At 53.4% G+C, this 23536-nt stretch overlaps 1 protein-coding gene across 5 annotated transcripts in view; it reads left to right on the top strand.

Annotated features, from left to right (window-relative positions):
- IL4R (interleukin 4 receptor) overlaps positions 1–23536 on the top strand; it is a 35222-nt gene that overhangs the window by 1324 nt on the left and 10362 nt on the right. Inside the window, exons 2-6 of one of the 5 annotated variants that reach the window (XM_059415081.1) lie at positions 10167–10325; positions 17954–18041; positions 18689–18827; positions 19784–19935; positions 21283–21434. In XM_059415081.1, coding sequence (XP_059271064.1) covers positions 17972–18041; positions 18689–18827; positions 19784–19935; positions 21283–21434 — 513 coding nt within the window. In that variant the 5' untranslated portion in view covers positions 10167–10325; positions 17954–17971. Of the gene's footprint in view, positions 1–10166; positions 10326–11836; positions 11860–17950; positions 18042–18688; positions 18828–19783; positions 19936–21282; positions 21435–23536 lie in introns of those variants that run through there. The other 4 variants (XM_059415080.1, XM_059415082.1, XM_059415079.1 and 1 more) reach the window with 4 other exon arrangements.

Raw genomic sequence — 23536 nt, 5'->3', positions numbered from 1 at the left:
GTGGCTACAGGTGAGGATGCTGAGGTGTGTGGCATGGGAGGCAACCTGTCCTAGCCATCCACTCATTTCTTAGCACCTACTGGGCTCCTGCTGGGCATGGCTCCAGTGGTGCTGGGGAGTGGGGGGGAAGCCATGCATGGATGGGAAGGAGGGTGTGCCCACATCGTGGAAGGCCTTGAATGCCATGCTGAGAAGCGTGGCCCGGTGCACTTCACCTTTGCCTGAGCCCCAGACAACGACAGTGCAGATTTCCAGGCCCCACCCAGGACCTCCAGACCCCAATCTGGAAGGGAGGCCATGGGAACGGAGCAAGGAGGGAAGCCGGCTAGTGAGTCAGTCACCCTGGTTACCACGTACCCAGTTACCAGCAGGTCTGGGATGACCTGAGGACTTCCAGATTCTGAGCAGTGACTCACTTAATTGATGTGCTTTCTACAGCACGATCCCCGGGGGTGCAGAAAGGTCAAGCTAGGGTAGGGAGGTGGTCCCCTAAGGCAGTCCGTTTCCTGCTGCTCTGATTTAGAAATGAAGCCGAAATGCACCATCAGAGGAGGAGAGAGTCTGTCCAGGACCCCCCCCCCCCAAAATCCCCACCCCTCTACCCCACAGGATGGAGGAGGGAGCTTGGGTTCAAGTGACTCACTGCCCTCAGCTGCCTTTGATGGTACCTGGGAGCGGGGCAGGGGCAGAAGCCCCCCCACACTAGGTGCTTCTCATTTTTCAAGTTGGACTTTCGTGAAGGTTGAGGACATGTTTTTTAAGATACTTGACGTGATTTCCCTCGCATAGTACATCACAACAAATGTTCATGACTCTTTTTGCCCATTAAGAAGCACAGTGTGGAGGTTTGCCCATTAAGAAGCACAGTGTGGAGGTTAAGAGCCAGGGCTCTGGAGCCAGATTGCCGAGGTTCAGATGCTGGTTTTACAGTTGACTAATTTCTCAGGACCTCGGTCTTCCCATTTATGAAAGGGTAGTGATGACTTTTTACCACCGTAGTGATGATTCAATGTACGGATAACGGTCAGGTGTCCAGACAGTGCCTGGCACAGGATGAGCACAATGTGTTTGTTAAGTGAATAAATGAACCTCACTGGATGGGATTTGATCTACCCATTTTGCCAGGGATGCGTGCAGTGGCCTTAGCCGAGGCCGTATATTTGGAAGGGACAGGGAGGGATTTGAATCTGCTTTTCTTCCCAGCCTGCGTTCCTTCCCACTGCGCCACTTTGCTCACTTTAGCCCGGGGGGGACAGCTTTCTGAGCATTTCCCGTGGTCATTTCTGACCTGAATTCCCTTGGCTAGGCTAGAAGAGAGGCCAGTGGCTGGCCTGCATGTCGTATGAACTTGCCCTTGCAGGAGTGTGGACCAGAAGCCCAGCGGAGACTGAAGGGTCTTGCGGTAGCCAGGGTGTCCTGCACCAAACAGGCTGTGTCCCTGATGTGTGACTTCCAGGAAGTCACTCCTTCTCAGAGCCCAAGGCAGAGGGGAGAGTACAGGCTTGCAGACTGGGCTGGAGGTGGGCGTAGGGGTGCTGGGTTCAAATTTAGACCTTGCTGTTTCCTATCTATGGGATCTCGAGCAAGGTGCTGAACCTCTCTAAGCCTCAGCTTGCCTGTCACTAAAATGGGTATTGGAGGGGTGTTCATGAGATAGTTTCCATAGACACCTTGCCCACGGCTCAGTGATTACTGTTTCTCTTCTTAGGACAGTCACTTCTCCATACCCAGCCCCTAGCTTGCTCATTTATTTCTTTGAATATTTATCAGTATTTCCGGGAGCTCCCGATAGAGCAGTGGACAAAGTCTCTGCTGTCTCAGAATTTCAGTTCCAGTTAAGAAGACAGGCAAAACACAAGCAAACTGATATAGACAGCTCTACCTGCCCCACGTCTTATTTCTAATGCTGAAGTCTGCAGGCTCTGGAAACTGAAAGTTTTTCCATGACCCCATGGGAAGCGAGACCTGAGGTGAACTAATCAGGAGGCACTTTAATGTGCTTGTTTATGCTTCCCTGATACGAATGCTTGTGTGTCTCACTGCCGAGGAGTGAATGTGAGCGATCCGGGGAGTGCTGGACCCCTGGTGGGGAGGCAGGGTGCTGAGGTCGGGTGGGATTTTATACCAGGTGACCTTTCTGAAATCTGAGTTACCGTGAATTCTGAGACATGCTTGGTCAGCCCGGACTTCACACAGGAGAACAGGGAATATCCCATCAGGCGCACAAGTAAAGCAGGGCGAGTGTGGACGCCAGGGCAGCCTCTGTGAGGAGGGACATTGAGGAAGTTGCAGGGGGCAGAGGCTGGGGAAGACCGGGCCAGGTGGAGGGACCCCCAGGGAAGGTCTTATCCATCCCAGCAACCCCACTTCCCGGCTTGCGGCTTGTCCCTGGCTCTGGGTGCACAGATCTGTCTAAACATGCATGCCTTTCCCTTCCCAACAAGTGACCAGGCCTCTGAGAGTTCACGTTTGGCTCCGACTGACTCATTCTCACTCTAGGGGTGTCAAGTTTGCTTTAGAGAGCCCCCCGCTTCGCTCAAACAGGCCTGGGCGCCGACTCACTGGAGAGGATCACCAGCTGGGCTGGCATCTGAGTCCCCCCTCGCCGCCACAGGGAGAGAGGGAGGAAGTAGGTCCCTGTGAGGAGAAGAGAGCTTGGCCCCCTGGGTTTGGTGGAACATTTCCTAAAAGGGAAGGACTGTCCTTCTGAGCAGCAGATTTATAAAGGGATGGACCGCACACCAAAAAGTAACGGGTACACACATGCCTTGAGTGTTAGCACCAGGCTTACACTCCCTCAGCAAACATGTTAGGGAAAGGGGACACAACAGTGACACAGAAGCAAGAGCCCTTGTGGAGCTGACATTCATTCTAGGGAGGGAGGTGACTTTTGAACTAAGACCCGAGGTAAAAAACAAAAACAAACAAACAAACGTGGACATCCAGGGAAATAAGAGAGTGATTCCTGCAGAGGGGACAGCAGGTGCAAAGGCCCCGAGGTGGAACCAAGCTTGGTATGTCTGACCCCCGAGAAAACTGCTGTGGTTGGAAGGAATTGAGCAAGACTGAGAGGGGAAGTAACACAGATCGGGGGTCGGGGAGGTACAACAGAAACGAGACACCTGCAGGTACCTCATTCACCTTGTGAAAGGAGCTGGCAGAGTAGGGGCAGCTCTCATCCAGACTTTACAGATGAAGCAATGGGCACAGAGTCGTTGAGTGACTTGGCCAGGGCCACACGGGTGGCAGAGCACAGCTGTGAAGCCAGCAGCTCCAGCATCCTCCGTCCTCACCACGGTGTTTCAACACATCATGTGGTCGGATCCGGATCAGGATGGTGTTTCCAAGGAAATCCTTGTACTTATCATTTTACCAACGAGAGCCTTCCTGGCCCCAAACAGTGAGGACACGCCAAAGCACAGGGTGGGGGGCGGTGTGCAGAAGAGGATGGGTGGGTAGGTGAGCAGGTGCCTCCCCATTGCCCCGAGGAGGAAACTGAGGCTCAGGGTGGGGGCTGATCTGGGTGACACAACGCCGAAGGGGCAGAGTCTGGGCTCAACCCTGAGGCTGCTGACCCGGGAGCCTGTGCCTTTAACTGCTGTTCTGAGCCTTCCAGCCCAAGGAGTAGCTTCTCGAAGAAACTACCTTTCTTGGTCAGAAGTGAGGGAGCAGAGTCACCAGCAGCCATTTTGGAGAACTGGGGTGGCCCCAAGGTTTTCCTATGCCAGGAGACTGTTCTGCCTTTTCAAAAGAGGAAACACAACTTCTGTGGAGAGGAGAGACACCAGATCTGTGGACAGGCAGCCCTCCAAGCCCGTGGAGCCGCAGCCTCTTAACAATCTTGCCTCTGGAGGTGGAGTGTACGCCTTCCAGAAGCCACATTTTCACAGCTGGACAGCTCTAACTGGGAGAAAAATCTTCCCTGAGATTTAGCCAAATTAACTTTCCAGTAGCATTCACGTTCTGGCTCTGGTTCTACCCTTTGGAAGTAGTAACCAGCGCCCTCCAACCTGAGCCCAGTTTTTCTCTTATTCGAAATTCAGAGTACTGGTTCTTCCATTCTTCCTGACTCAGGGAATTGTAAAGAATTCAGTCTGGCTTCAGACATGATCCAGTTGCTCAAAGTCAACCCCCTTGCCTCCCACCAAAGCCTGCCCAGTCACCGGGGGAGGGAGACTATCACCTCCTTGGATTTGGAGCCTATACCTCTCTTGATACAACCTGAAATCATACTTCTGAGTGGTTACATCCCCCTTGGAGTTCACATTGGACTTTCCAGCTAAAACCTCCTCTTCTACGTTGCTGTCCATCAAAATTTCTTCCATTCTGAAACTCCTTATCTGAGGCTAACACTTGTTTTCAGGCTTTCTTGTTTTCTAGTAAATCTGCTTCATGCTAAGCGACTGTGTTTTTCCTCCAAGTACTCCTTTGGCTTCATTCCACAGGTCTTTCTTACACAATGTCGTTCATTGCTAAAATAATTTACAATTTCCCTTTTGGTTGCAAATGTTACGCACTTCAAACTTTTTTTTTTTTTTAAGGTGCATGGCTTTTTTTAAAGTTACCTTTGTATTGTTGGAGTCTAAGTTTATTGCATAGTGGTCAGTATTTATGACTTGTGTGAGATCAGTGATGACTTGTTGAGATCAGTGATGGAGAATTCGTTGAGGTCCTTGTAAGATTCCTCTGGTCAGTTTTTCTGTATGTTCTTCATGTATTTGAAAGGATGTATATTTTCTGGTGGGTGTAAAGTTTTAGAAATCTATGAGCTCAAGCTTGATCATGACATCATTCATATTTTCTGTTTTTGTGTCTGTTTTTGTTTTTTCTTTATTTTCAAACCCATATTGTTTGGCGCATAGAAATAGAATATATGAGTAGAAGGAGGTTTCGGGATTTTTATACCTTCTTGGTGAATTGTTGCTCTTATCATAAAACACCCACCTTTCTCTCTTTTATACTTTGTTGCCTTGAATTCCACTTTATTCGGTATTAATATTCCTATACCTGTTCTCTTTATATGCATTTTCGTGACTTTTCTTTGACCTTAGTCTTGGAGCCACATAAATTAAAAACAAAAAACAACGTACATCTCAGTCTCCACTTGGCAACCCACTTGCTCTGGAATCTGCGGCAAGTCCTTTGGCCTGTTTGGGTCTTACTTTCCTCATCCATAAAATGGGGCTATGACTCACTTTGCCTCTCTCTCCAGTTCCTGTGAAAATAGCGACAGTCGTGGATATGAAAAGTGCTGCCAACATCCCTGTGTGTAGGTTAGTCACTGGGTGTGAACATGGGCTGACGTTCCAGGCAGGGAGCGTGGGGGAGGACCTGGAGGGCAGGGACCCCTCCCCGAGGGTGAAGATCAATTCCACTGCGGCTGCCCCTGGCTGGCTGCCTCCTCTGTTCCCACAGACGATGAGTAAGACACGGTCTCTGGCCTGGAGCAGCTTCCAGTCCCGAAAAGGAGAGAAAGAAGACACAGCTCAGTACTGCTGAGACTGGCAGGGATGCTGGGACAGAGGGACAGCCAGGGAAGGGCTGAGGGAAGAGCAGGGTTTGAGCAGTCGGGTCCCTGGGGGTGGCACAGGAGGTGCACATCGAGGGGGGAGTCTGTGGCACATTTGGGGACCGGTGGAGCCGGGCTGGGAGAGCGCAGCATTGGCAGGCGGGCCTCCTCCCCTACGAAGGAGGAAGGCGTGGGGCTTGCAGAATGTTGACTCTCCTCCCTTGCCCCCCTTATGCTGCTCGGCCACAAAGAACAGGCGATTTGGGGAGGGGGGTGTGGTTCTCCAGCTCCACTCCGTTCTCATCACCCTGACAACCACATCCCGTAATGAACAAGAGCTAACAGGGACAGAGGGCAGGGGACCTTTGAAAGGGCAGCCTTTTGCCTTTGTAGGGGCTGGTGCCCAGGGAGGCTGTGGGGTCTCCCCCTGTGGCTGCTTGTGCGTCTTGGTGGCGGTGTCCTGGGACACCCTCGCCCCCGACCCTGGAGGACGTCAGCTGGTGGTTGGAAGCCAAAGCGGGACTACAGATTTGCGGTGTGGGTTTTGAAACAGGAACTGCTTTCCAGATTTTAAAAACTTAGGAAAAGGGGCATGGAAATCTGGATTTCAAGCTTCGTTTCGAGATGTCAAGAGACCTAGCAATGCCCAGGCCTTCACGGAGGTGACAAAAAGCAGCTTTGTGGGAGTGACAGTTGCCCTGCAGGACTGGCCCTGGGCCCACCGCGCTGGCATGTGTCATGTCATATGGGTCTGTCCGTCATGGGTCTGAGCGCCCGTGGATCCTTGGGTCGATTCTGGGTGGGGGGTATGGCTGTGAGCCGCGAGAGCAGAGGCAGGTGAGTGGAGAGCCGGTGGCCCCAGAAAAGACCGCGGGGGGCTGGAATTGCTATCTGGAGAGGACTGCTGGGTCTGGGGGTGGGGGGGTGCTGGCCGCCCCGAGCCCAGGGTGCGTGGTCTCTCTCCTCTTTCCCTTCCCCTGCCTCTGTGCAGACAGGTGCACGGCTTCGTGCCTTTTCCCTCGGTATGCAGAAATGTGCACAACGCCGCCTAGAACCAGAGCTTGGCCAGCCCCAGAAGCTTCCCTCCTGCCCCCCAAACCAGGGACAGTTCCTGACTTATGACCCCAAGATCAGTTTGTCTCCTTTGGAACTTCTTGTCAGTGGAGTCGATCTGCCCTTTGGCGCCCAGCTTCCTCTTCCGTATGCCCCGTGAGACCTGATGTGGCCACTGTCGGGGACTCAGGGTCTCAGAGCCTGTAGGTGGTGCTTGGAGATGAGCTTTTGGTCCCTGCTCCGTCCCCGCTGTCACAGGGCCTCTTCCGCCCCGTCTCCTTGTGTCCTTGCGGCAAGTGGTTCTGCCCTCACTTCATAGATGAGGAGACAGAGGCCCTGAGAGGAACCCCAGCTTGCCAAGGCCTGTCAGACAATCAGGGCAAGGCCTGGCCACTCAGGCCCAGAGTTAGGCTTCTGTGTCTCCCAGGCACCGGGGTCCCTGCCTGAGTGGCTCCACCTGTCCGTGTGTCCCTGACTGTGCCAGGAATAATAGCGGGGGCGGGGTGGGGGGGGACAGTGGGAAGAGCTCCGGGGAGAGACTCCTCCCCTGAGTGCCCGTCTGCAGACAGAAAGTGAACAGACAGCTCTTCCCTGTGTGGACCTGATTGGCCCGGCTCTGGGTTCGCCCAGGGGGCAAAGTCCTGGTTGTTGTTGAGACAAGTTCAGGGGTGAGGGCTGGGCACACAGGGCCAGAAGCCACTTCTAGCCCAAATGCTTCCTGCGTCTGCGGTGGGGATAAAACTGCACCTGCCGCAGTCTTCGGGTTGATGTCAGGGTTAAGCCCGTCGGTGAAGTTCAAGTGCAGAGCAGAGTCTGCTGTGACCGAGACTAAGGCCGGGCATTCTGGGAGGTGGGGGTGGAAGTTACAGGCAGAAGGGCCCAGGGTATGGTCTCTAATGGCTGGAGGAACTGGGGACACGGAGGGGCGTTCACGGGGACTTCGACAGACCTCGGGAAGCGGGCCCGCTGGGAGCCAGGACCGTCACTAAGACAGACAAAATCTAATCAGTGTCCCGGGGGCGGGGGCCATAATCATGGTAATGCTCCAATTACCAGCTCTCCGAGGTCAGTTTCCCTGGTGGCCAAGTTCAGAGCCTGCATAAAGGACTCGAGGGAGATTCTGAGCCAGAATGGGTCAGTGTTGATCCGGCTGTGAGAGGTGGAGAATGGTAACTCCTGCTTGGGCGTCTGTGTCCACATCTTCATCAGGGACGGCTGCATTCAGCAAATACCCTTGCCCCCTCGCCCTCGCCAGGTGTGCTGAGCATGTCCTAGGTTCTAGGGCCCCAGCCACGAACAGGGTGGACACAGCCTCTGGCCTTGTGGGCACTGGTGTCCCGGGGGGGGGGGGGGCTTTGGACATGCACAGGACACATGTGTATGTGATAGGCCACGAGGACTGAGTGCTGAGCAGAGAAATGGGCTTGCCAGTGACGAGGGGGCGGTTAGCTGCTACTCCAGACCGCGTGTCTGGATTCGCATGTCCCTCGGGCTCCGCCTCCTCCTTGGGGCCTGTGGGGACGTTCTGAGGATGGGCATGGCTTCCAGGTTTCTCCGTGGGGCCTCCCCACCTCTGCAGGCTTCCCATCGGCAGCTTGGACTCAATGTAGGTATAGCCAACCCGAGTGTCCCCAAGACAGTGTCCCCTCCAGCCTTGTCCCGTGGTCTCCAGCCCGCTCCTGGCCTTCTCAGACAAGGCTCTGTCTCTCTCTGCACAACCCCTTGGGCTTCAGACACAGCTGATGACTCTCAGGCCTGTCTCCAGCCTGAGCCTTCCTTCTGAGCTCCAGGCCAGTAGAACATACTGCCTCCTGGATGCCCTCCAGGGGCCCACCACCTGCTTGGACTCGCCACGTCCACAGTGTGGCCGGGCATGTGATCTTTCTGGCGCCACCCATTGCCACCTACTGCCCAGCCTCAGGCCACTTCCGCCTCCCAGTCCCCTCCCCCCATCACCACCGCCCATGAGCAAGTTAACCTCTACCTCCCACGCAGGGCTGAGTCTGCCCGTCTCCTCCAGCAGCCCCTGCCCTCCTAACCCAGCCACATGGGGCTCGAACCCCCAGCCCTTCTCCACACACAAGCTGGAGTGGACTTTTCGGGCGGATGCACAGCTTCTCTCCTGCTTAACAGCCTGCCCTGGGGATGGACGGAGTCTGAATCACATGCTATGCCTGCTTGAAAGTATTGTCCTCTGGCCCTGTGACCTCTCCTTTCTCTCTGGTGCTGTAGCCAAGGGCCTGTCTTGTGGGGAGGGAGCTGGGCTCTGCTCCCCCTCCTCCCTGGCTGTGCCCTCCTCATGCATCCCTCCCCCTGACCTTTCCCTCTCCAAAGACCCGTCAGGATCAAACATCGCAGTCCCCTCCTCACAGGGAGGACTTAAAGCATCTCGAACAGCGCCTGGCACTAAGGGGGCACTAGGTAAGTGTAGAAATAAAAATAGAATAGAAGACGCACGGTCGTTTATTGAGGGGGGTTGGGAGCTCTGGATGAGATGTTGCCTGTCCTCAGAGCCCACAGCGGGCTAGTCTGTTCCCTCTCCACGAACCCACCCCTGCCCTCCCTGGGGAGTTCTCAGTCATTCCTCTAGGGACATCTGACCCTCGAGGACCCGTGTGGATCTTCCCCGAACAGCCCTTACCTTTCCTGATGCTGCTTCCCACACCCCCCGCTCTGCTGCCCCCCGGCAGGCGTCTTTCTCACACCCCCTGCCCCCCCCACTCCATGGCACCCTGATCCAGGGCAGCCCCAGCCTTCTGGTGGCTCAGGAACAAACGATCCATTCTCTTCCCCAAGTCCATTCTGTCGGCGAATCCCGTCGGCTCTGCCTTCAGCCGATGTCGAAGTCGGCCTGTTCCTGCTAATCCTTCCCGGCACCTGCTGCCTGGACCAGTGCAGTAGGCTCCTCACCAGTGCTTGCTTCTGCCCTTGACCCCACACAACCAGAGGGATGGGTTGAAAAGTCTCATAGGGTCATATCTCTGCTCAGAAACCTCCAGTAACTTCTCTTTCCAAGTATTTGTCAAAGGGAAGGAGGAAGAAACGAATGGGTGAATGAGAGAATGAATGAATGGCTTTCCGCTTCGGTGGTTGCTGGCACATACTAGGCACTCAGAAAATACAGCAGGAACACCCGTGGGTACGTGTGAGTGGGCGAGGAGCTGGAGTGCGCAGTAGGTCCACAGGGAGCCTGCTGGACCCTGTTGGGTTCTCGCCTGCGGTGGGAGTAGGACCGGTCTACCGCCACCTGTCCCGTCCACCCGCTGGGCTGTGAGCCAAGGAGGCAGAGGCCAGGCCATTTTGGGACTCTGGCTGGGCCTGCATCACCAGCTGGGTGGGGCCACTGACGCAGCTGCCTGTTCTGGGAACCCCAGCCGGGCAGCAGTTCTGGGAAGGCTGCTGCTCCGGGGAGGAGTGTGTCTCTGGCCCCCTGCCAAGGCAGCCCAGCTGTCCCAGAGGACAGAGGAAGCTCCTGGCCGACTACAGTCTGGAGCTCCGGGGGTCAGTGGCTGCCCAGCGAGGCCACCCGGAGCCCCCACTGTCACTGGCTTCCTCTTCATATGCGCTTGTCATGGGACTGGCTACATCCTCTCTGCCCATCCAGCCCCCCTTCAAGCCGGTTTGCGGTCAAGAGAGGGACGAGGAGTGGAGAGCAGGAGGCCCTGCACCCCATCGGGCTCAGGAAGAGCCGCCGGGTCACTTCCCGACTGCTGCTGGCTTCTGACATTTCAAGACCTGCCACTCACGTCCTCCCAAATAAAGAGTAAGTTAAGAGTACCTCACTGCCAGCAGGAGGGTTTTCCCACGTGTGGCAGGCTCAGATTCTCACCAAGGGCTGCTTCCTCCCTCCCTGACCTTGGCTTTGTCACTTGCCTTCTCTGACCCTCAATTGCGGCCAACAGCACCACATCCCAGGGTGGCAGGAGCTGCATTTCGAAAGGCAGCAAAATCAACAGTCAGGCACATGGGTCCTGGAGCGAGGCTGCCTGGGTTCAGGCAGCTTGTAACTTCTCTGTGCCTCAGTCTCTTCATCTTTAAAAGAGGGGGGAGGTTAAAGGCCCCCACCTCATAGAGCTGTGTGCATGGCCATTACCATAAGCAAAAACCTGGCACTCAGTGTTTAAAAATAGATTCTAGAATCTGTTACTCTTGACTTTCAAGCAATAATATTTAGTAGATGTTTACTGAGCACACATTACATACGTGTCAGGCACTCTTCGGGTCCTGGGGACAAAACAACGGCCATAAAGCTCTGCCCTCTTGGGGTTTGGGGCTTGTATTCTCGTGGTCAGGAGACAAACAGTACGTATACAGAGAAATTTAAATGCTACAGGTGATCTTTGATTCTCCCAACGTCATGAGCTAATAAGCAGAATGAGAGTGTTTCCTATTTTGCCAAGATGAAATATGTTTTGGGTGAATTGCTTAGGTCTTTTATCTTTTTCTTTTTTAAAAGATTTTATTTATTTATTTGGCACGGAGAGAGAGAGATCACAAGTAGGCAGAGAGGCTGGCAGAGAGAGAAGGGGAAGCAAGCTCCCCACAGCATGACCCTGGGATCATGACCTGAGCCGAAGACAGAGGCTTAACCCACTGAGCCACCCAGGCACGCTCTTTACCTCTTTTTCGTAAAGGGACCTTTGTCTTATTGATTTCTAAATTTCTTTATATATGAAGGCCCTTAACCCACTGCAGTGTAGATTGTTATCTTATCCAGGTCTTTGCTTCCTTTTTTTTTTTTTTTTTTTAAATGATGTATTTTGACCTGGGGAAGTTGAAAACATTTTTACAGTAGGATCTTTCCATCTTTGCTATCTACATCCTGAAATAAAACAAACATTCACACGTGTAGCCTCCGTGATACGGTTAGAGGTGGTGATAAGTAGATGACAGGAATCAACAGGGTGCTGTGATAAGAGGTAACGGGGGGACCTCTCAGTAGGTGGGGTTTCTGGGTGTAAAGGCTCGGAGCATGTCCAGGTGCTCAGAAGACTTGTGGGGGAGCGGGAGGCGGTGCAGGGGAAAGGGTGGAACGTGTAGCTGGGGCCAGACGATCACGGGGCTCAGGGGTTTTTGGTGGTTTTGCTTGGTTTGGGTTTTGCATTTTCTTACACTTTTTAAGATTATTTGTGACTCACCTGCAGTCGTTAAGAAAGCATCGAGTCAGGCTCCCCCAAGAGCACCGGCTTCGGAAGCGGCAGTCCAGCACCACGAGCAGCATATGGACACCCCCTGGTCTCGCTCAGGAGGCACCTGTTTCCTCGGACGCATCTGCGCGTGCGCGCGCTAGTGTGCAGGTGCGCGTTAGTGCGCATGTGCGCATGTGCGTGTTAGTGCGCATGTGCGCGGTTAGTGCCGGGCAGTCTGGTCACGTGCCGGGTCTGCATCTGCAGCCCAGCCGCAGCGACGCCCGCATCCCTTGTGTTGCCTTTTATAGCCTCGCGGACCTCCCTCGCTGCCCGCCAGCCGGGACTCTGTTCTCCGTCTCTGTAATTTTGTCCTTTCCAGAATGTTAACGTAAATGGAATCCCACAGGGTGCGCCCTTTGGATGCGCCCTTTGCGCTCTGGGGCTTGGGTTTTATTTCAAGTCGGAGATGCTCCTGGTGGCGGGGCCGTGAACTGTGGGCATCTCTGGGCGGGCCCCTGGGTGGAGACGCCCTTCAGGACCCAGAGGTCAGTGAAGGGAACGAGCAGGGAGTTCATGGCCTGATTTGATTTTTTTAAAGATTTTATTTATTTATTGGACAGACAGAGACCACAAGTAGGCAGAGAGGCAGGCAGAGAGCCCAATGTGGGGCTCGATCCCAGGACACTGAGATCATGACCCAAGCGGAAGGCAGAGGCCCCAACCCACTGAGCCACCCAGGTGCCCCTCATGGCCTGATTTTAAAATGACTCTGCCCACCCCCGGCGTGGGGTTGAAAACAAAGTGAGTCACGTCTGCAGTAACTCCTAACTTCCCCCCCCTTACCCCACCTGATCCTTCTCGCAGCCCCAGACTGGGTTTTTGGAAAATCTTGTCGCTGTTCAAACCCTTAAAAACTGCTCATTGCCTAGATGAGGGGTCTTTGACCTGAAGTCCTTACTTCGGCTGTGGGGAGATCTATGAACTCCTAAAATGAAATGCAAAATTTAATGGGTGAAACTTGGCATGCTGTAAATATCATGTTTGTTCAGCGGATGATGAGCGTGTAGGACGTAGTGGGCAGAGCCTGTGGGCTAAGCCTTTCTAGGCCTTCTGGGGTTTTCCAGCCCTGTATGTCACTTATCATTCTCTGGCCAGGTTTCATTCAGGTCAGCAGTGTTTCTCCCAAAGGGATGCACTGGTGTGATTGGGTAGTCACCTCCCTTGTCCTGGTGCTCCTATCTCTGTTTATATGACTTCCACTAGCTTTTATGTCTGTTTGTTTTTTTTAAGCTGCTTGTGGGGAGTTTGTAGACTTAAGCCCTAGGTCTTTCCTGCTGTTGCTGGTCCTGTTGCTGGGGCTGCTGATGTTTGAAATTGACAAGCAGCAGGACCGGCTCTTCCTGGCCTGTTTCATTCATCTAGTTGGGTTCATTCTGTAGTTCTAGAAGAAGGTGAAGACACCGATGTACTGGAATGCACTTTGGACTCAGAAGACAACAGACCTGGATTCTGACACTAGCTCTCCCCTCTTGCCAGCTGTGGACCCTGATGGGCAAGTTACTTGACCTCTCTGACCTCAGTTCTCCCAGATGGAAAGTGGGGTTAACAGGCCATCTTGCAGGGTTCTTGGGCAGATTCAATAAGGTAATGCTCCTAACGCGCTTAGCTAAGTGCCAAGCACAATGTAAGTACTTGACAGGTGGGATTTTGTTGACACGAATCCTTGGCTGGACCTAAGGAAACAGTTTCCACTCATCAGTTCTGCTCAGCTGTGACCTGGAGATGAGCTTCTGTGGAGGAGAGGGAACTGCAGCCTGTCAGAGAGAGAATATGTGCAGGGCATCACTGTTTGGGTTGGCAGTGAAGCCTGGAGCTGCCTGCCAACTCCAGTGGGTCAGGAATCCCATGATTGAGAGTGTAAACTTGAAATTATTTTCTCCTGCCGTATGCTTGACCCACGCACTTGGTAATTACTGTTTTTACATCTCTTATTTATCGCATCTCTGTCCTCCATCCCTGTGATATTCAGGGAGGCTGCTCATGGCAGGCTGTGACTGTTACTGCTCATTGCAGGCTGTGACTTCCCCTGAATGCAGCCCCCGCTTGTCCATGAAGCCAGCTGGCGTGTGCGTGTGTGTGGTGCATGCGCGTGAGCATGTGCGTGCGCACGCGGTTATGGGCATACACGTGCCTGTATTTGGATGTGCCCTCTGGAACAGATCAAAGATAGCCACCCTGACTGCTACAGATGTCATGTTTTAGTCTCCCCTGCCAGGGTGGCTTGACTTTATCATAGTAGCTCTTCTGCTGTGTGACTTTGTCCATGTTTTCTTGCCCTCTCTGTTTCTCTTGATTCAAAATCAGAGCTCAGGTGACACCTTTGCCATTTCTGCCGAAGGATGCTGTGGGCATGTGTGAACTTATCAGAGGAAAAACTACCTGGATTTTGTATTTCACCTTTTCTGCCACAGGATGCTGTGGGCATGTGTGAACCCATCAGAGGAAGAGTTCCTGGAACCTTGTAGAGGACACCAGGTCTCGGTGAAGTTTGATGCTTCCTTGCAATTTGTGCACTTGGGGCAGGAACAGCCGAGAAACAAGGCTGTGTTCTTGGGGGTGGCGGGGTTAGTTTCAGAAAGCTCCCGACCTTGATCTGTTCCCATTCCTGGCGATTGGTGAAGGTGGTGCCTGCCAGGCTTCTGTATCTAAAGTTAGATACAATTGTATCTCTATATGAAGTATTGTGTATAATATATGGGACGTTGGAAAGTTAGTAAGTATTCTGACTCATTAAATTAATAAGCCATACAGATTTTGTGGGGAGATACTTAAAGGTTGCCATGGAGACATAGATCTGCCCCCTTCCCCCGACATGTTGATCTAAAACAGAACAGACTCTTGTGCCCTGTTTGACTCCAAGAGTTAAAATCAATTACTACATGTTTATTGCAATGCTTCAGTCGTGCCTGCTTGAGCCCCGAATACTGTTAGCTGGGTCCTGTGTGTTTTTTGATGAGTCCCCACCATTCTTGGGGTGCGTCCTTACTTTCTGAGACAAGGATTCCAGGCTTATCGTGCACTTTCCCTGCTCCTGTGGTCAGCCGCTTCTTCCAGGAGCCCTTGCTCCATTCGGTGTGGAACGGTCCTCGAAGCCAAGACCTGGACGCTGGGATGGCGCGATGATCAGGGGTAACACACGATCATAGCCCGGGTCCCTGACTTACAAAGAGCATTACGGAGGCAGTTGACAAGCTGGAAATAGGAAGGGTCTGGGATCCGATGGCAGTAAGGCCTCAGTGTTAAGTGCCTGGTTTTGATGGTTGCCTCCTGGCTATGTAGGAGAATGAAAGTCCTTTCTTCTGAAAGATGCACTGCAGTATTATGGGGTAATTTATCCATTATGGACAAACGAATGAATAAAATGAATAAATGCCAGAGAAGTAGAGAGACCAAGAGGAAAGGTCTGGAGGTGGGAACGGGTTCGGTGCGTTCCAAGGGCAGCCGGGAGTGAAGATGTGCGGGTGGCAGGAGCGCGGTGCACAGGTGCTGGGCCAGGCGGGGAGGGAGGCCGTGCCGGCCGGGGAGGTCCTGCAAGTGGAGAGCTTCCAACAGGGGCATGAAGGCCTTCCTGTGCTCCAGACCCTGGGTGCAGACGGCTTGAGGTACACACCTCACTTCCTTTTCGGGTACGATCTTGAGATTGAGCTTGGTATCGTTTCCACTTTGCAGATAAGGAAGCTGACGCTGTGAGAGATAGGGTAACTGCCTTAACAGCATGCAGCTACCAAGCAGCAGAAGGAACCTGGAAGCCACGATAGAGACCCACGCAGGGGTGGGGAAGGCAGGTGCTCTCAGCATTGTTGGGAACATACCTCAGTACCTTGCTTTTTAGAGGGCTTTTGGCATTATGTGCTTGGAGCGTTGCGGGGGGAAAAGGACTCACTCCCTGTCCCCCATGGGCGTTCACGTCTGAGGGTTTTTCTTAACAAAAGTGACCAGTGACGACTGGGACTCTGACCGTGTCCGCTCATGTAGTGGTCACGAGACCCCAGTCAGATGGGAGCTGTTATTAGCTCCTCTTTACAGGGTAGGAAACTGAGGCACAGGGCCGTTTGCTCAGGCTCACAAGGAGTGACAGAGCAGGTGTTTAAACTTCAGGAAGCCCACTCCATAGCCTTTGCCAAGAGGGGTGTTGAGCAGTATTTTACGGCCTAGAAATACACACACTCTGAAGCAGGAGAGGTTGTACCAGCCCATTCTGTTGAACCGGACACTCACAGAAAAGATGAGAAACACGCAAAAAGGTCGCCAGTGGTGGTTTCCCAGGTGATGGCGTTACAGGCATTCTTGTTTTGCTTGTTGCCTCTGTCCCTCTTCTCCAAATTTTCTGCAGTGATCAGATGCGGCTTTTGTAATATGAGAAAAGATCAACAACATACTTTTTTAAAAAAAGGGTAAGAAAGAAAGAAAAAGATAAAGGGACACCTGGGTGGTTCAGTTGGTTGCATGTCCAACTCTTGATTTCCGCTCCGGTCACAAGCAGGTCGTGAGATCGAGCCTGGTGTGGGGCTCTCTGCTCCGCGGGGAGCCTGCCTCTCTCCCTCTGCCCCTCCCCCTGCTGAAATACATAAATAAATCTTTTTTTTAAAAAAGGAAAATAATAAGCTTAAGGCAAGGATCAGGGGAATATGGGGTGATGGTTCTCCAAGGATGAGCACAGTTACCACAGTGTGTAGAACAACAAAGCAATAACAATAAACAAAGGCTAAAAATCCAATGGCAACCCATGGGGGATACTACGAATTTGACGCTTTGGATCTACAGTGGTATGGAATGGTACTTAATAATATATTAAATACTAGGAGCGCCTGGGAGGCTCAGTGAGTTAAGCCTCTGCTCAGGTCATGATCTCAGGGTCCTGGGATCGAGCCCCACATCGAGCTCTCTGCTCAGCAGGGAGCCTGCTTCCTTCTCTCTCTGCCTGCCTCTCTGCCTACTTGTGATTTCTGTCTGTCAAATAAATAAAAATATTTAAAAATATATATAAATACTAAAATTGAAGTTTTAGTAGGCAGAGGATGCTCTAAGTAAAATTAATAAAGTTCGTATTTATCTCCCTGTGTGTACAGATACAAATCTGGAAGCACTGATATGAAGGTGTACAGGAGTTATTGCTAGGCCTTGTAATTTGGGGGGAATTTGCATTGTGGGTTTTTGGGGGGGGGCGTGTCTGTCCTTTCTGATTCTTATTCTCCAGTCATGTATTGTGGGATGCCATTAACACAGTAAGGGCAGTGGACGATTCCATTCATGTAAAACACAAACACTAAAGGGAATCTACGGGGTTAGAAGTCAGAGTTGTGGGGTGATGACCCGAGGCCGAATGGCAAAACCCCAGGAGTGTTTAACAAGAGAGGCTTGTTTAGCTCGGGTCCAGCGGGCCAACTTAACTGGACTTGGCTGAGCTTACTGGGCTCAGCTGTGCACCTGTGGCCAGCCTCAGGTCGGCTGCATGGCTCTGGGGAGCTCACTCACAAGACTGGGAGTGGCTGCCTGTTCACTAATGCAGAATGGGACTGCCTGTGACATGGCATTGTCCCATGTCACCATCCTCCCGCAGGCTAGCATGGCTGTTTTCTCAAGGCAGTGGCCGTGCAAAAGCACGCTTCTGCAACGCATCCCCTTGCTAATATAATCCAAGGGCAGGGGCGAACGCCCTGCCCAGAGGGGTGGTAGTGGTGGAGGCATTGAAAAGCTATGTGGATCCAGGAGGGGTGTGAAGAATTGGGGCCATTGACATAAGTCTAACACACTCCACACACTCAAGCATCATTTTTATTACTTGGATATACCACCATTTATTTAACCAGCTCTATAAGGCTAAACATGTGAACATCTCCAAAATGTATTTAAAGGAATTGTAAATCTTTTAGGGCTTTATTTGGGTTGAGTAGGGAAATAAATTGCTAAGTGTTGGGTTAGACGAAGAAAAATAAATTTCTTTGCTGCAGGACTTATCAGAGCCTTTACAAGCAAATGTGCATTACGAACTTTTTAAAGTCCCAGGGTTGCTTAAATTTAGCAGGTCATGGGGTTTTTCTTAAGAAGTGTCTCTTGGGACAAGGCATTCTTTGGCTCTCATAATGGGCTTTGTGCATCTGTGTCATGTTTCATGATTACAGAGAGAAAGCATGCACATGCATGCCTGGCGAACACAGAGGGCTCATTGTTGGCACTAACCTGGCTCACTTTCTCTCAGCAGGTATCTTAGGATCTCCCAATGGGGCGGCTTTGCTCTGGGCTCACATTCCCCGTGAGCTGCCTGATCCTGGTGTGGGTAGGAGGCTCTGGTAAGTCCCCAACTCCCATTCATTCCTTTGTTGGGCCACTCATTCAGCAAATGTTTACTGGCCCTTTAGATGCCAGGCTCCTAGGATAATCAGTGCACAAAACAAAGATTCCGGGCCTTGAGGAGCTCACCCTATAGTGGGAGGGAACAGCTGATAAGGAATGGTCCTAATTATAAATCAGTGGTAAAGAGTGTTAGAAAGTGATAGAAAAAGACAGCACGGAACGGAGTAGGGAGCACACACTTGGCGGGGCGGGGTGGGGTGGCTGCAGCACCAGATGCGAGTTTTGGACACAAGGTAAGTTTGAGATACTTATTAGAAATCTAGACTAGAAATTTCTTAGATTAGAAATTTCCTTGATTTGGCCTCAAAGGGGCAAGTAGTGGAGTTTTCAAAAGGTAAAGGTAGACCCCGCCTCCCGGGGTCTTCTTCTGCTTCAGGAATCTTCCCCCATGCTGGCTGGGAAGCTCCAGAACCCCGCCCCGCCCCCAGCTCCCTGAAGACTGGCACACAGCTGGGACTGTGGTCTCCTTGTTTTGTGATGGACTCCTCGGTCCTGTCTGGGCTGGTTTCGGACTTGTCCTCCGGTGCATGTCCCCCTTGCTTGTGTGACTCTGGCTGCTCAGAGCATTCCTGTGTCCCCGCAGGGAGTGTTAAGGTCCTGCGGGAGCCCAGCTGCTTCTCCGACTACATCAGCGTCTCCGTCTGTCAGTGGGAGATGGACAGTCCCACCAACTGCAGTGCCGAGCTCCGCCTGTCCTATCAGCTGAACTTCATAGAGTCTGAGTAAGCCTGGGGTGGAGCTGGGATTTGGGGGAGGCTGGGCCCGGAGGGCTGGGGATAGAGCGTGAGTGGGAGAGTTCGCTGTGTTGTGCGGTGGACCGTGGAACCCGGGATACGTTGTTCCAGGTGGGTCACTGGAACCATCCACAGCACCTGGGGCCCTCTTCTAGGCAGGGCTCAGAACGTGATCGTGTGCCCAAGGCACACAGTAAAAAGGACATCCTGGCATGTGCCATACACCAGAACATAGGGTCCACCGACAGAGACATTCCAAGGTATAACAGGCTGGATGGGCTGTGCTTCAAAGTGTGCTACAATGGCCTAGACCAGGGATCTGCAAACTATGGCCTGAGGCCCACATCCGGCCCACCACCTGCCTTTGTAAATAAAGTTTTATTGGCACGCGGCCATGCCTATTCGTTTCTGCATTGTCTGTGGCTGCCTTTGCACTACAGCAGAGTTGAATAGTTGGGACACACACACTATGGCGCTCAAAGTCCCAGATATTTGCTATCTGGCACTTTGCTGAAGACGTTCACTGACCCCCTAGCCTAGCCTGTGAGACGTGGGGCACTGTCTACTGGGATAAACGGTGCTACCCAGAGGTACACTCAGACACACACACACACACACACACACACACACACACATACACACATACTCACATTGTTATGAATTCCTTAGTGCCTTTGTTTCTTCCCTTTCACTGGCTTTCAAGGGGGAGCCAAGTTCCAGGACCATGGCCATGGCCAGAGCCATACAAGAGTCCGTGGTGGGTGTGGCCTGTGGCTGTGGCCAGTAAGGAGAGCAGCACTTGTCTGTTGTCCTCACCACACCCCTGTTCCCAGATCTGATCCTGGAGGCAGAGTAGTTGGGAAGCCGGTAGAGCATGTGTCCTGTGAGTCATGTTCCAGGAATACCGTGAACACAGTGACCTAAGGCCACCTCTGTGTCTGCAGGAACCGCACGTGTGTCCCCGAGAACCGAGAAGGTGCAATGTGCGTGTGCTACATGCCCATAGATGACGTGGTCCAGGCCGACGTCTATCAGCTGGACCTGTGGGCTGGGAAGCACCAGCTGTGGGGCGGCTCCTTCCAGCCCAGCAAGCATGGTAAGTTGGGCATGGTGGACAGGGTCCAGGGTAGGGGCGGTTCCCGATCCCCAGCTGGGCTCTGGGGCAGGGGTGGCCGGGTTCCAGTTGGGAGTGAGTCGCAAGCAGTCTTCTGCGTATTTGCAGACACGATGAGATGTTTTTTCTCCTTTCCAGGCCTCAGTCCTCCTATCTCTGAAATGGGACTGGGCTCCCTAGCACATCAGGCCCGCTTTAGCTTTTATATTTCAGCCCCCTGATTTTAAGTGCCCGGACTGGGGTCTTGAGTTGAGGCTTCTGCTTAATGGAAGGCACGCTGGCTGCCGAGGTCCGTCGCCTGTCGCCTGGTCCGCCGCTGCTGCTTCAGACGGTCCAGACCACTGAAGGCTGATGTAACCTGGCAGCCTCAGTCCCCACAGCAATTCACCGTGATTCTGCTGTGGCGTAGTGATGGGAGTTTAAAACACCATTTATTGCTGTGTGACCCTGGGCAAGTCACATGACCTCTCTGAGCCTCATTTTCCAGAAGAGAGTTATCCCCATTTTACATCTGAATACAATACAGAGAAGGCAAGTGACCTGCCTAAAGTCACACAGCTACTAAGCCACAGAGGAGAATTTTCACCCGTATCCACAGAGTTCAGGGCTCTGCAGTTCCTGAAGGGCCTGTTTGTGCCACCCACGGGCAGTGGGTTGTTTAAAGAGACCAGTGAGCAAACCAGTGAGCAAACCCATGAATTAAAATAATTTCTGCACACGTGCATTGATTTTAATACATATTTTGTAGCTATGATTGCCTGGATAGGAGTGCTGAAAAGGAGACAGTTTTCACACACACAAATCCAAATAAAAACAGTGAGTAAAAACACAGTACATAGACGGGGCCCCGTTGTGTGAAGGACAAAGGTGAAAAAGGCCAATTTAGGGTCAGCGGGGCTCACACGTTTTGCATTTCACTGTAGAAAGCTGGTTAATAACCACGAGTGCCAAGTAGAGTTTTAGCAACATTATAATTGGTATTGCAGTTGTCGTGCTCTGCTGAGATGCGATCCATGTAGGATTCCAGAAATGTGCTACAGAGGTGTGGCTGGCTACAAATCTAAAGATTTATTTATTTATTTGGGAGAGAAAGGAAGAACAGAGGGAGAGGGAGAGAATCACAAGCAGACTCCCTGCTGAGCAAGGACCACCCCCCACCAACGTGGGGCTCGATTTCCTGACCCTGAGACCATGACCTGAGCCCCAATCAAGGGTCAGATGCTTAATGGACCGTGCCCTCTGGGAGCCCCCCCAGTTGACCCATGTCCTGGGGGCCATCCCCCTCCCCACACCTGGACAAGCTCTTCACCAGGCATCTCTTCTCCACAGTGAAGCCCAGGGCCCCCGGGAACCTCACGGTTGACCCCAACGTCTCCCACATGTGGCTGCTGATGTGGACAAACCCATACCCTACCGACAATCACCTGTACTCCGAGCTCACCTACATGGTCCACATTTCCAATGAAAACGACCCCACGGACGTGAGTGTGTGCGCCGGGGAGCTTCTCCACAGCCCTTGGGACTCGGGCGAGTGGAGACTCAGGCCCTGGGGCCCGACTGCAAAATCGGGGACCTAGGGCTCGACCTCCACCCTGGCCCTGTGCTGGGTTCAGTCCTTTTTCACGGAGAGAGGAGGCCCAGGCTCAGAGCCTCCCACCCCCACTGGACAAGTTGAGCCGTCATTTCATGCTGTCCCTCAGTCCCCGTGACATTGACCTTGTAGGATGCTAATGGCATCCGATTCGGGCTTTGCCATCACGGCAGCGATTGTGAGCTTGCTTCTTAAATGAAGATAGTGACAGGTTTTTAAAAGGGAGAGCTGATGGACAGCAGACTATCCAGGAAATACCAGCAGGGGCTGTATGCAGCGGTGGGGGGCTTGGCTCCCTTCTGTTTCAGTTTCCAGTGGGGACAGAGCTCATTTCCTGCCGGCCTCCTGTTCCCCTCACACATTCCCAGGGAGGGACAGCATCTGAACCCCTCAGAGCTGGGTTCGGATACCTGCTTCCGCTCACCAGCTGCATGATCCCGGCCATGCCGTGTAACCTCCTTGTGCCTCAGTTGTCTCATCTGTAGTATGGGTCTCACAAGAGTACCTACTCCCTGGGCTACCCAGAGTGCCGAGTGTATGAGGCGGACAGGCTCTCCCGCCCGGCGGCCAGTGCGCCGTAAACACTGTTCTTTTCTCCTGAGCGCCACAGGCCTCGGAAAGCCCCATCTGCCGTGCCCTCCCACACCTTGGTCTAGAAGTCATGACGTCAGACCCTCGGAGGGCCCCCTCTGAGGCACGCCCCGTGTCCGGGGACCCAGGCTGGCTTGGCTTCTGCCAAGGAGCGGGCTCCTCACGTCTTCAACTCCCACATCAGCCTCTGTGGCTGCTTCCTGTCTTTCTGCCCCAGCCAGGGAGGGGGAGGGGGTGTTGATTCACATCTCCCGGGCTCTCAGGTGTGGTTTCTCCCCTGGCATGGGGCCTGGGTGTCGGTGGGGGCGGGGGGCGGTCACAGAGCAGCCGGGTGCTCACAGCAGAGGCCCAGAAAGCGTGGGACGAGGAGCAGGTTCCGTTTTGGAGCTAAATCCCCGCCCCGTGTCCTGGGAAGTGCAAGGCTTATTAAGAGGGGAGAGAAGGGGGTGACCTATGGGGGCCAAAGACATGTTCCTTATTTGCTCCTGGTTCCCGGAATCTGTCCCGCCCTTGGCTCCCTGCTCTTAGTCTGTACTGGCTTCATTTTTAGGCAGGTTCTTGCCTCCTGCAGTGGCCAGTACATCCACCAAGAGCTCCATGCTCCAAGCTCGCTACCTGCTCGAGCCACAACAGGAAAAGTTCCTGTCGCCGGAGAGTCCCAGTAGAAGTGCTGGTTGCCTGGCTTGGCTCACGGGCAAATCTCCGAACCCAGCCCAGGCTGTGGGCAGGCAGGAGCGTGCAGGTGCTGTGCTCTGATTGGCCAGAGGCGAGCCACGTGCCCTCCCCTGCACCTGCAGGTGCCGTCAGCCCCACCTGAGCCAGACGGCTGGAGAATGAGGAAGGGGAGGCTCCCCAGAGGGAACCCCGGGAGGGAGGAACGGGGACAGGGACGGCTGAGACCCACTCAGGGGCAGGACCTGGCCCCGAACTCCGGCCAAGGTGGGAGAATTAACCAGCATACCCAGGCCCTGGCTCCGTTGTCCCAGACCTGCTCCGGGCTGCCCAGGGCCTCGGAATTCTGGGTCCAGCTTCTCTCGTTGTGGGGCAGAGGCCATTGGGACACTCCTCACCCATCGCTCCGTACCCCGGGGACAGACCCGACCTGTGCCATTCCCCTCACTGGTCACTGGCCAGCGCTGATCACAGGCGAGGGAATGGGATGGCCGCGATTGGTCCGAGGATTAGCCAATGAGGATTAAGCAGTGAGGATGAAGGCGGGAGCGGGCCCCGAAGCGCACCTGTCCGGACGGTGATGGCGCGGACGCCGGATCCGCGTCCAGCCCCGCTTGCCACCGCATAGCACGCACCAGCTGTGGCTCAGACTCGATGCGACCAACCCTTTTTTAAATTTTTTGGTGGTATAATTGACATACAATAGTGTATGCGTCTCAGGGGTCCAGC

This window comes from Mustela nigripes, chromosome 11 (genome assembly GCF_022355385.1).
Source record: "Mustela nigripes isolate SB6536 chromosome 11, MUSNIG.SB6536, whole genome shotgun sequence".
NCBI lineage: Eukaryota > Metazoa > Chordata > Mammalia > Carnivora > Mustelidae > Mustela > Mustela nigripes.
This window is presented reverse-complemented; position numbering and strand designations above follow the sequence as displayed.